This window comes from Dendrobium catenatum, unplaced genomic scaffold (genome assembly GCF_001605985.2).
Source record: "Dendrobium catenatum unplaced genomic scaffold, ASM160598v2 original_scaffold_117459, whole genome shotgun sequence".
Classification (NCBI taxonomy): domain Eukaryota; kingdom Viridiplantae; phylum Streptophyta; class Magnoliopsida; order Asparagales; family Orchidaceae; genus Dendrobium; species Dendrobium catenatum.
The window spans coordinates 1,486-14,752 of record NW_021435894.1 but is presented as its reverse complement, the minus strand read 5'-3'; the positions used below and the strand labels follow the sequence as shown (position 1 = coordinate 14,752).

Sequence of the window (13,267 nt, the reverse complement as noted above, 5' to 3'; positions counted from 1 at the left end):
TATGAAATGCCTCTCTTTTGTGTTTTATGAGGCAAAAAGGTTTCACTGAATCAATCCTGAACGGCTTATGAATTAGTCGCTTATAATGAAAGTTGTTTAATGACAATTTTGCCAGTGCCATTATATGTGGGAGATCAATTGCTACTATGGTGAAGCCATCATCACATTTGGTCCTAAGAGAACTCATAAATATGAGACAGTAATTATTTGGAGGTTAGAGGGATTAGATCTTTGAAGTCTATATTAATTTTTTTCCAATACTCCAATGAGTAAGAAATCTCACTAATATCAAGTCGCCCTGAATATATGAGAACAGGCATAGCAAAAATCTGCAGAAGAACCGACTTCAAGCTCTAAGCCCACAGCATTGTCAGCCCAAGGAAGAGGAGAAAAGCTAGACCAAAACATAGCCCGGCAATTGCTGCGAATGCATGAAAGAAAAATATACAGTTAAATGCCAGTTTTTTTTTTTTTTTTTTGAAGATTATACTGTCAAAGCTCGCATCTTGGATTAATTTTCCCACACCTTTCCTTCAGACTCGAAGCTGAACTTGACAGTGAACCATGATAGTCCTCTATCAACAAAAGGACACAACGCAAGAGCCCTGCAAATAAAACAATTCACTGTGATGCATCCTTATGCAAAGGATAGAAAAGAAGAAGAACAAAAATATGTGATTAAGATACTGATTTAATACTGATATAGACTATATGGATAGCATGTGTACACTCCTATATGATTTTACTATATTAATTTGATTTTGACAGTCTTTATTGATGATTTGATTTTATCATTTTATAAGATTTTTCTATTGATTGTAGTATTGATATGACGAATGCTTTAGTGATTTGACACTCGTATTGATTTACTGTCTTCCGTACCATACAATTTTACTATTTCTACATTGATTCAATGATCATATGAATACAACTACTATGATTTGACAATTGACATGCATATTACTCATTTACCTTGTGTTGAGTTCAGTTATAGGTTTTGGTGACATGCTGGATTTTGAACTCATTATAGTGATTAAATATTTTCAGGTCATGGCAGAGGATCAGGCGTGAGATTGATCATATCAAGATTCTTCATGTTATGTTCCTTTTTGTTTTAGTTATTATTTTATACTCAAGACATAATAGTTATGACATATGTATTTTGAATGTAAGATATACTGCTATTTAAATTGTATACTTTATATTGTAATCGAATATATTAAGATCAATGAGATGGTTCTTTTAATCATTAGTTAATTAAATCCTTACCTCTCTAAATGTGATAATGGACAAATTGTTAGTGTAATTACTTAAAAATTATTCTATAATGCATATCCATTAAAATAGTTTAGCATTAATTGTTTTAGGCTTAAATAAGTTTGTATGATTGCTAATTATAGCTTATGCATGATCTTTGTTATGTATAAGTTAAATGGATGGAGAATTGCTTTGTAAGGAAATAAATTTCACTAATCACTAATCACTAATCCAAATATATGCACTAAGATATTTAAATAAATATCTAAGGAAATAAGTGTTATTTTTAGGTAGTTATATTCATTATATAATATCTATAAATCAAGTATGGTGCATTTTAAACTTCAAATTATTTGGTTGTATGACTCGAGATATGTGTTTAACCTTATGCATGGCATATAAATTGGTTCAGAATTGAAGCATGGAGTTAGAAAGAGAAGCAAGGTTTTTGAAGATCTAGACCTTAAAATGGTTGGCAAGATTTTAGTTCAAAATTCATGAAGCTAATGCAGGCGATCTCATTTTTTTTATTAGAGAAGTAGTTTCCTTATTCTAAATCTGATGCATTTGATGGAGGTTTATGATTCATTTTGTTTATGTGCATGAGACTATTATTATTACCCTAAATATTGTCACATCAATGATGCATCTCTCAAATGCAAAATGATTCTTCATATTGCTGTGTTGAAATGTATGCTCCATGTTACATTTTAATTACTTATATCATACAATATAATGTTACCTACAAGTAGATATTGTATGTTGAAGAAATAATGCATATGAATGTTCGTTAGTAGTTACTTTAGTAGTAATTTCTTTATTTCAATTTGATCTATTAAGATTTATTTAGTTTCTTAGAGGTGGTTATACTTCTTGTCATTAATGTGATGTCTAAGTTTCACTAGAGGAAATATTATTAAGCATTTTTATTACTTAATAACATTTTACTTTTACTTAGAACATATAACTGCTTTACTTGTCTTAAATGCTTTGGTTTGTTTAGAAAGTCAAGGTTACTTGAAGCGAGAAAACATATTTTGAAAAACACATAAAATTGCTTGACACATCATTTGATTCGTTCTAGTTGGAACTTAACATTGATTTTAAGATCAATAAAACCTCTCAAAACCACTTTAAATATAATAATTTCATTTTAACATATAAAATGAGTGGGAAAAAAAAAGAAAAAATAAAACATTTTCTATGACATTTTTCTATCTGCAAACAAACAATGAGCCCAAATATTAAATTAGGCTCTTTAGATAGAATTTGTCATCAAGAAAAGAAAGCGAGAAATATAGAAGTGAAATCATAAAGAGTGACATGCTGATGACATATTTGAGTTTTAGTAACTAACCCCCCTACTCGTAGGACCTTTGTGACTTGACTACCAGCCCACACCATCGCCATTACTTTAAAGAACCTTCAGTTGAAACCACGAAAGTAGTAGTTCAAGAATTGCTATTTTGTTGGGAAATAACTCAATTAGTTGACAACTCGCTACCTTTTTACAGCTGCTGGATAGCCTATTCTTCCAGGTGCGGGGGCAAAATAGAACCTGAAAACAATAAGGAGAATTGGCAAAATTAGGCGGTGACAATAGGGTTTTGAGAGGAACAGTTATAGAATGGAAGGCATGTTCATAAGTCATAACATTATTATTTTGGGTTTTTGGGTGAGAAGGAACTAGAGTAAAATAATGCTCGCCAACTCCTTACAATATTTCCACTCCAAAGAGTTAAGAGAACGCTCTCACGTAAGTTAATAACTAGCAATTTAACCTATGTGTGTGATACATAGGTGATGAAGACAAAAACTACAATATTGAATAAACTAAAATAAATAAAATTTATACAATAGTCATACGAGAAAAAGGATCAAAATAGTCCTTCAACTCTTTGTGAGGGAGCAAAATGGTCCCTAACTTTTTTGAGGGACCAATTTGGCCCCTCAACTCCTCCAAATGGGACATATTTGGTCCTACCATCTAAAGGTAAAGTTGATGGTGTTAAGTATGACGGAAATTTGGTTGTTTTTAATTAAAATATTTAATAAATATATTTTTTTAGGAATTATAATTTTTGTTTAAAAAGTTATTAAACTTTTCTTTAATTTGAAGATTTCTAATCATTTTCATCTATAAACAATCCAAATAGAGCGTCGAAACCAGCAAAGTCATGAAGTGGTCATGAAGCCATATAAGGGTAACTGAGAGACGATTATTGACTATAATTAAAATTAAAGATAGCAAGTTAAAGAACTATTAGGGATGACGATATGGATGCAAAGTTGCACCATCATCATCATTAGCCTAATCCAAACTATTTGGGTTCAACTATATAGATCCTCTTTTTTTTGTTTATATTGAGTGCTTACTAGTGCTAAATATATTCTTTCTCATTGAGTGCAAAGTTGCACTATGAGGCGGGCTGGGCAATTTTCTTTCTCATTTTTCATCAAGTGTTGTGTCCCTTTGTGGTTTTAAGGGGAGTCACTTTGTTAGTTCATGTATGAGAACAGTGCAAGAGTGAGAAGAGACAAGGAGAGAGCAAGAAAGAAAAAAGAATTGTACTATTTCACCCAAATATTCATAGTGAATTTTTTTGTGTGGTGTGGTACTATTGGTTTTTTTTCTCAGTTATAGGTTTTTAATTTCACATTAAATCATGCTATTCTTTCTTTTCATTGTATTTTCTCTTTCTTGTTTGTGTTTGCTATATGGTTTACTTCCCTGACAATAATATGAATAAGAAGGGGGCGGATGGGGACGAAGGCATGTAGAATCTTAATTTAAAATATATGACATTTTTTTTCATGATGTTTATTGTGTAAAATGAATTGAAGGAGAATTTTTTTCAACAAAGTACATCCAGCATCTGAAATAGTTCAAACATACTAAAGAAGAAATTTAACTCACCAAACAAAGAGAAATGTTGTGAGATAATACACAGTATTAAGTAGCCCATATGATAATACGCCTGCAACTCCATATCTCTTTAACTTTTGCATCAACCTGCGAAATAATAAATTTTAATGTTAAACACAATAAAGCAATTCAAAGCGAGAAATGATACTTGAGTGACAGAATCGGGAAGCTAATACCATAGTTATGGAATGCATACCCTGCATTCGGATCTATACCATCGAAATGAAATGAATAAAGTTCAGTGTAAGAACATATCTAAAAACATGGTTGACCTGATGTCCAACGAGTACGACAAATGTCAAACTGATATTTTAAAAAGGGCGTAACTAGTGCATCAGATTCCTAAAATTGTCCATGGTTTGTGGAGGGTTGATGCATGCAGCATCCTCTAATAGCAAAAAGATCGTTTCTGAAATTAAAACTCTAGCCTCTAAGTCACGAACCAGATAGCGTTCACTGAAATATACAGAGTGCACTTTAATAATGTGACGCTTGAAGTTTCATCTGCAATCAAAAACCTTTAATTCCATCAAGGGCCTAATTGTGTCTTTTAAATCTTCACACATCCATTTTACCACTCATCGTGATCGTTGGCTAAAATAAGCAAAATTTAATTAAAAATATTTACCTAACAATTTCTACTTCATGATCCAATATCATCTAGATGAGACAGGATGTGACGGCAAGTTCCATATCATCATGAGAACTTATAAGGTGCTCAACAAAAGTGATTAAATCTCATTTCATTCTGGCCAATACAATGTAAAAAAAATTTAAAGGGATTTTTACATACATAACACCTAAAACTATTAAAAATACATATCTAACACCTAAACATTAATATTTACTTATCTACCACTCCGTTACACATACCGTCACTCTTATCGACCACCTTCTCCGCAGTGCCCTCCAGTGGCAGCATCCAGTTCAACAGCGGCCAAACATAGACTATAGACGTACCAGCCGGGACCACCGGCGGCCGTGTGGAAGACGACGCATGAGAAGCCTGTGACAACACTGCCGACTGTGAGTTGCTTTCCACCACCATTGCATCCATTCGGATTGAGGAGCTCATCTGCAAGGAAGGCAGATCAGCCTCCTCATAGAAGAAATCCTTTGGCTAAGATTGAAGATAACTCATTTATAAACCAGAATGGAGGCTCCACCAACGTGTTTTAGAATAGCAGAGAAGTAGATGAGGGGGTGAGAAAGCATGTGAGCACAATTTATTCTTGTCAGGTATCTCCGATCTCACTTATTCTTATTCTTTCTTCTCAAACTAAATTTTGTTGAAAAAATGCTCTTTTCATTCCACTCAATTCAATAAATCTTCAACATACCGGAAATAACAATCAGAGGAAGCAGGAAATAGCATATTATAAAGATCCAAAGTTAGGAAACGAAATAGAAAGCCACAACCCAAGAACACTAACAAGAACCAGATCATCAAGAAGATTATCTCGTGATCTTGACAACAACCCATGATTCAATCAAACACCATTAGAAAGGATGATGAAATCCACGAGCAAAACGTGAAATAGATATCGTTACCTTAGCCGCGAGCTCCGATCTGGACTTCCGATCTCGATAATACCGAAGAAATGGAGAAGACGAAGAGCAAATCTGCTCTCGATCGTGACTAAGACGCGACGGGTCGGGCATATTACGAACTAACGGAAGACGACGCGCGGATAAACGGAGTGGTAGAATATAAAGAAAGGAAGATTTTAGGTGGTAGATAAGTAAATATTAATATTTAGGTGTTAAATACGTATTTTCAATAATTTTAAATGTTATGTATGTAAAAATTCCAAATTTAAAAAATATTTAGACTATTCGTACAATCAATTTAGTTCTAAAGTATCACATTTCTCGAATTTATTCCCTCGACTACATAAATTGATCCAAAATGTTCCCTCATTGGAGGTAAATTTAAAAATACTCCCTCAACAATCTGCATATGACCAATTTAGTCACAGGATATCATGTCTCTTCTATTAGTCCCCTAAATAAACAAAATGAGTCAAAAAGGTTCCTTTTGGACTTAACAGGGTTTAATTTTGCATACTCGAGGGACCAAATTTGTGGTGGGGTCTTGGCCTTTTAGCAAAACCCACCAACATATAAACTAAAATATCTTTACTAAATTCTTTTGCTAGTTCAACATCATTTTAATGTACTAACAATAGGTTTCAAAATAATTACAAGAATTTTTTAATAGTTTGAAATGATTAATGAAGATAATAGGATCATATTAAATTTTACTTTAGTTTATGATTTTGTAATTAAGAATACTTTATTCAAGAAAAGAGAGGGGGCATCTCATTATTTATAAGAATTTACATAGTAAAATTCAAATTGATTATTTTCTTATAAGAAATAGATCGTTTAGAATGTAAATATTGCAAAGTCATTCCAAATTAAAGTTTATGTATCCAACATAACTTCTTAATTTTGGACTTTAAGATTAAGGGATGAAAATTGAAATAAAATATTATCCTGGAATTAGATGAGAATATTTAAGAAACACAAATAAAAACATTTTTTAGAATAATGTTCAAGATTTTAAAATTTAGGTTATTCATAAGAAAGCTAATATTATGTGGGAAAATAGCTAATGATATTAAGAATATTGCAAAATATGTGCTTGTAGAATTTATAAAAAAAAAACTAATAGTAAAAATAGGTGGCAATGAAATCAAAATGATCAAGAAAACATCAAACATTGAATAAAAAATTGCTATAAAAAATAGTTTAAATGTAAAAGCTTGAAAATATTGGAAAGATATAAAATGCCCTATACGGATTCTAAGAAAATAATATGTGATGCAAATAATTTAACTTTAATGATTTATATAATAGATTAAATAATAAAGATGGCGAAAGATGTATGTATAAGTTAGTTAAACAAAAAGATAAGAGAATTAAAGATTTAGTTCAAGAGAAATGCATTAAAAATAAAGATAAAAAAATATTTTTTCTTAAAAAAGAATATTCAATATAGTTGGATGATAAATTTTTCGATGAAGATTATAAGAATATGATTGACTTTAGTTACCACAGCAACCTAAATAAAAATAAATATTTTATTTTTATCGTCATATTAGTAAAATTGAAATTGAAGAGGCTTTAAGGAAATAAAGTGTGAAAAAGTAATAAGATCATATGATATTCCAATAGAAGTGTGAAAATGCTTAGAATATCAAAGAATTCCTTGGCTTACTAAACTTTTTTATATTATTTTGAAAACTAAAAAATATAAGATGAGTGGACGAATGTGTTGATTCCAATTTTTAAAAATAAAGGCGGTTCACAAGAGTGTATGAACTATAGTGAAACGAAGTTAATGTGTCATACATTAAAATTAGGGTAATAATTGAACATGGGCTATGACGTGATATTAACGTTTCTCAAAATCAGTTTGGATTCATGTCAGGTAGGTCTACTATAGAAGTGATACAATTTTTTTTGAGAGGTTTGATGGAGGATTATAGAAACAGTAAGGAGGATATACATATAATATTTATTGATTTAGAGAAAGTATACGATAAAGTTCCAAGAGATGTTTTCTAGAGAGTTAAAAAAAGGAGTTAATAATAATGCTTATATTCATGTTATTAAGGATATGCATACAAGAATTGTTACATGTGTTCAAATACAAGATGGTTTGACCAAGTATTTTCTTATTTCAGTTGGACTACATCATGGATTAGCTTTGAGTCCATATCTTTTAATTTTGGCTATTGATGTTCTTACTAGACATTTACAAAATGATGTACCTTGGTGTATAATTTTTATGATGATATTCTTCTTGTTGATAAGACTAGAGAGGGAGTAAATGAAAATTTGGAATTATAGAGGTCAACCATAATGTCTAAAAAATTTGGTTTAAGTGGATCTAAAATCAAATAGATTAAGTATAATTTTAGTAATAATTGATCTAGCAGTGGGATTCTAACATTGTTAATCAAGTCATTAAAATGAGTGCATGTTTTAGATACCTCAGGTCTATTGTTCAAAGTGAATGTGAAATAAATGGGATATTATTAGTAGAATTCAAGTTTGATGGTTAAGGTGGAGGAATGCATCTCGGGTCAATTATGTGATAAAAAAGTACTCAAACTTAATGGAAAATTTATAAGATGATGGTGAGACTTATAATGCTTTATGGCACATAATGTTGGCTATTAAAAGAGAAGTATAAAATTAAGAGTTCCAGAGATGAGGATGCTCAAATGGATGAGGGGCTTTACACTTAGAGGCAAAATATGAAATGAGTACATACATGAAAAGGTTGGAGTAGCTCTACTTGCATATAAGATTAAAGAGAGTCACCTTAGATGGCTTGGTCACATAAAATATTAGCCTTCCAATGATCCTGTTATACGAGTATATGTATTAGACCTGACTTATGTCAAGGAAGGTAGAGGTAGACCTACAAAGACTTGATTAAAAAGTATTAAAACTTTCATTTTTTATTATATTTAAATGAGGATTTGACTCTTAATAAGATAAAATGGAGATAAATGATTCATGTAACAAACCCCACGTAGTAGGATAAAAACTTGTTGTTGTTGATGATATTATTGTTGAGTACCCCAAAAATTAATAAAAGGAACTAAACTCTTATATTTATATGCATATTTATTTTCCTTTTACTACATTCCTTTGAACATCATGCTTTTTTATTTGAATTTGCAAATACATGAATTTCAAGAGGAAGCTTTCACATTTAACGTGTAATATACATTAATAAAGGTCATAAGATTCTTCATGTTAATATAAAGTAATGTAAGTAGTATTAGTAAGCATACATACAAAGAGCCATATTAATAAATACATTGAATCATGAATAGAATTGTGATTAATATGAAATAAAAGTATAATTGCCCACCTCAATTCCTTTTGATGGTGTATCGTTTCACTTCAATGCTTTTTAATTCTTAGTTCATCCTTAATTCATAACATATACATCAAGTACATGTTTTAAGTCAATTTACTTAACTCGTTTAGAAATATATTTACTTTTAATCTTCTTATTAAACCATATAACTTTATCTCTTACATTAATATTAAAGAGTACACTCCCTTGGCTTCAATATGCTTGCCTCAACTATACTTCTTAGTTCTCCCTTCGTCCAAAGTAACATTAAAGGTGTCGAACAGTGTCAAAGATAAGTTCAGAATTATCATATGTTGTAAAAAACAACATCGAAAGCATCGAATGTCACAAAGGTGATGTTGAAAGCATTGAACGTCGTCAAAGACAACTTAAAAATGATGAAATTATTAAATCACATTTCTAAATAATTTTTTTATAATTTATTTATCATAAAAGAACATAATGCATTTAAATTAATTTAATTTATTACTTCAATTGTTCTTCTTCTTCATCTAAAGAGATCACATAGACCTAATTGCATGCTCCTTCCCTGATAAACACAATCGCACAAATTAATTCAATTAAATTAAAATCATAAACCTCTTCTTTTCTACGTTAAACAAGAGGTTCACTTACTCTATCTGTTCCTCTTTATCTATGACTTCAATGAGCTAGATTGCACGACACTTCCTCTTTTATGGTTTAGATTTCAACAAACAAGTCAAACAAATTTCATTTCTTCTTCTTTGTCTCTAATCAAAGCTGTCAAATAGTTTGAAACATTCAATTTCCCCTTCGTCTCTTTCATTGATCGCACAAACTCCTTTCTCATTCTCCGGCCTCTGACTCTAGTGAAAACACTTCTTCTTCCCTCTTCCGATTTTGGCACTTGAGTTTCAATAAGGAATGCAACAATAGTATCTTCCTTTGGATATTTTTTGTTCGCTCGATCGCTCCCTTTTCCTTTATATTTGTCGAACAGGATTGATACAAACGAACCCTTCTTATTATTCTCAATTGTCTCCAACAAGAACCAAATCCAGTGCCGACTCGATCGTCCACTCTCTTTTCTCTAACTTCGATTTCATAGAATAGATAAAAGCCAACTTGTTTGCATGAGGAGTTGCATTTGTCTACTCAATTATGTTGGAACCTACACCAATTTGGGGAAAATGGTTCATTTGAATCAATTCAACTGAACATGTTCAGCCGACTTTTACACTTTTATTGTTCTACCATACCAACTAGAAAGAAGTTATGTCGTTGCCTTCCCTGTAGCAGCTATCCCTCTCATGTGAGAATAATCAGAGTTCCAATGAGTCGATTATGTTGGAGTCAGGACTCCACTAAACCATCGGCCTTTCCTCTTCGCCTCTCCAAGTACAATGAATTCACACTCCAAGAATAAAATTCTAAAAATCTTATCGATTAATAAGAAAAGTACAAAAGGAAAGAGCTGACCACAAGCCCTCGAAACAACAATTAAGAAAATACCCTACAACACATAAAATAGTAAACACCCTCTTTAATAAAAACAATACTAGACTATGTCAATTGGAGAATGAGAACCACAAAAAGGGAAAACACCAAATCAGGTGCTAGTATGTTGTAACATGAGATATCACAAAATCAGCATATTGCCAATTCTAAATTTCTAATAGCAAATAACAAACAAGAGCAAACTTTCAATAAGCGTCATTAGGAAAGATATATGGAAGGGATTTAAGTGATCCTCGAAATGAACTATGAAGCAAATAACAATATGCAAATGTGAAGGACCGGTCTTACAAACCTCAAGTTCATGCAATGAAAGAGAACATGTAAGAACCATTTAAAATCATAAAGGCATGGTTAAAAAGAAATCCATGTCTTCGTGATAAGATGCCAAAAGTTCATGTAAAAGCAATAAAATCCCAAATCTCTTTTCCTTAATACAAAAATAACTTCACAACTACTAATGTATGTTGTATTTGAAAAGGGTAGAGCAAGAAAAATGCATCATAAATGCACAATACACAATAATCTAAGCATTATTTGGCATATAATGGCGTTTTATTTCATAATATATAATTATATAGGCCTCTTCCCACTTTAAACTAGTTGCATAACAAGCTGAACGAATCAGATAAAATATACCCTTTTGTCCCACTATTTTTAATCATTGCTCTTTGTCATGAACATCAAATAGGAAATTTAGAAATCGCACACCAAAAAATCCCCAAAACACTTCATCTATCAGTCATATTCGTTGTTGAAACATCCATCTATCATTCAATCATCACAATTTCCACAAAGACAACCATGTTTGTTTTCGAAGCAAGAAAGTATTACAATTGAATGGATACCACAATTCTTAGCAAGTGCTAAAATATTCATATTTTTCATCAAGCCTTCAATAGTTAGATGATCTATTGGCACATTTGGGTTTAGTTGCATGTGAAATTGGCAACTGAATGAATTTTTGAAATTGTGAAATTGTCTGCATGCATGAAGATTAGGATTCTAGATATCGGAAAAATAAAACTTCAAAACCTTTTATTGGGAAAACATCAATGAGTAGGTGAGAAATCATTAAGCCAGTTCTAGAACCAATATTTTTATAAATCTAAAAATATGTTGTGATTTCAACTTATGTATCTATAACAACGGTTGTTTCATAAATCAAATTATAAGAGGAATAAAGTGACTTTGAAGAAAGCCTAGTTAACAAACAAGCCTGTTAAGCCTTTCTCACATCTAAGAAAAAAAGTTCACAAGCATTCATAACTTCACACTCATAATTACCTTATTCTGGTATAGAATTTCCTTTTCATTATATTAATTAGGTATAATGCTCACAAGCATTCATAACTTCACACTCATAATCACCCCTTTTACAGTTGTGTACTTACAATTCGGATAAATTAACTTTAATGTTTGGCTTGTTAAATTCAATAATCCATCATGATTCATCTTTGATTAGGCAAAAAGTTAAAAGCAATTGTAAAACAATTTTAATTATAAATTTTTCTACATTGCAAGAGGATCACTACATTTCAATCAAACAATTTCTAAGCACATAGCATGCAATTGAAATCAAATTGTTGCAACAAAAGGATATTGGTGAGTACTCAGTAGATGAAAACTTTTTTGCAGATTCCTTTCCATTCTCTTTATCCAAACCTTTAAAAAAGAAACAGGGGCAACAAGTAAATACAATGATACATAATCAAACTATTATACAAATCATTAGCATCTAACAAATTACCAGAAAAATTAAGACAGAAAACCACTGCTTACCACTCGTCTCCTGAGAGAATTCATTCACATCCCTAATATGAACAGCCTGAACCTACCATAGAAAGTGCAGTCACTGTAACTGTAAGGGTGAAATTTTAGGCTGTTTTTGGATGCTGGGGATTAGAGTTAAAGTAAATGAAAAAAAAAATGAAAAGCTCAAATTAGTAGCTGCATATTCATAATTAGCAAACAAAAATTGTTTGCATTTCATTCATTTCCTTCAATTTTCTTCAATCGAACCAAGGCTTAACATTCGCTACGGAAAACATTAAAATCAAGGAATCGTTACTCAAGATTCAGTAGAAAACGAAAAAAGACGTATTAAATAACATACCTCGCTGGCATCGTTGCGGAAGCATGGAAGAAACCTTACAATGTTCTCTGGAGAGGAAGCTTTATACCATTGACGAGCAAACACCGGAAGATAGGAAATTGCAAGCGGAAAGCTCTGGCGACGGAGCTACGACAACAATTTGCTAAGTTTGCGAGAGCGGGGTGGGAGGAGGGGAAACAGAAAAAATGGATGAGCGTAAAAGGACCTAATTTCTTACGAGGATCGTCGGTGACGAAATGAGGTGGCCGGAGAATTGCAGAGGCAACGAATCCATTATGTAAACCACGGTGAGAGCAACCCAATAATAAGATAATAAGATGAAAAAAAATTAAAAAAACCGATATTTACGTACATATCAGCCCTCTTTTTACCAAAAGTAAACGTACATGTCGCTCCATTTTTCTTATTTATAAAATTAATATTTATATCAACTTTTTAATATTGAGATTAATTTTTTAGGAATTAACAAAATCTATGAATTAACATTTTAATGTTTTATAATGAATTATAATATTTAAATTAAAATTTAAAAAATAAAGACATGAAAATATTAATTTTAAATATTACATATTCAATTGCTTCAAATAAG

The 13,267-nt window shown here is 31.3% G+C and overlaps 1 protein-coding gene across 1 annotated transcript; it reads right to left on the bottom strand.

Moving 5' to 3' along the window:
* LOC110094196 lies at window positions 1–13,025 on the bottom strand. The gene is made up of 9 exons (XM_020819368.2): window positions 12,896–13,025; window positions 12,679–12,804; window positions 12,345–12,396; window positions 12,176–12,227; window positions 4,175–4,270; window positions 2,762–2,815; window positions 2,615–2,680; window positions 527–605; window positions 1–431 (listed from the first exon to the last, which is right to left on the bottom strand). Exons 1-9 carry the CDS (start codon window positions 12,950–12,952, stop codon window positions 354–356), a joined length of 660 nt encoding a protein of 219 aa, XP_020675027.1. The 5' UTR covers window positions 12,953–13,025; the 3' UTR covers window positions 1–353.
* Window positions 13,026–13,267: the final 242 nt, after the last annotated feature.

Coding starts and splice junctions, on each gene's coding strand:
- LOC110094196 (XM_020819368.2), bottom strand. CDS start 12,952: ATGGATTCGTTGCCTCTGCAATTCTCCGGCCACCTCATTTCGTCACCG. Junction 12,228..12,344: donor ATTCTCTCAGGAGACGAGTG/GTAAGCAGTGGT, acceptor TCTTTTTTAAAG/GTTTGGATAAAGAGAATGGA. Junction 606..2,614: donor AAGGTCCTACGAGTAGGGGG/GTTAGTTACTAA, acceptor TTTTATTTGCAG/GGCTCTTGCGTTGTGTCCTT.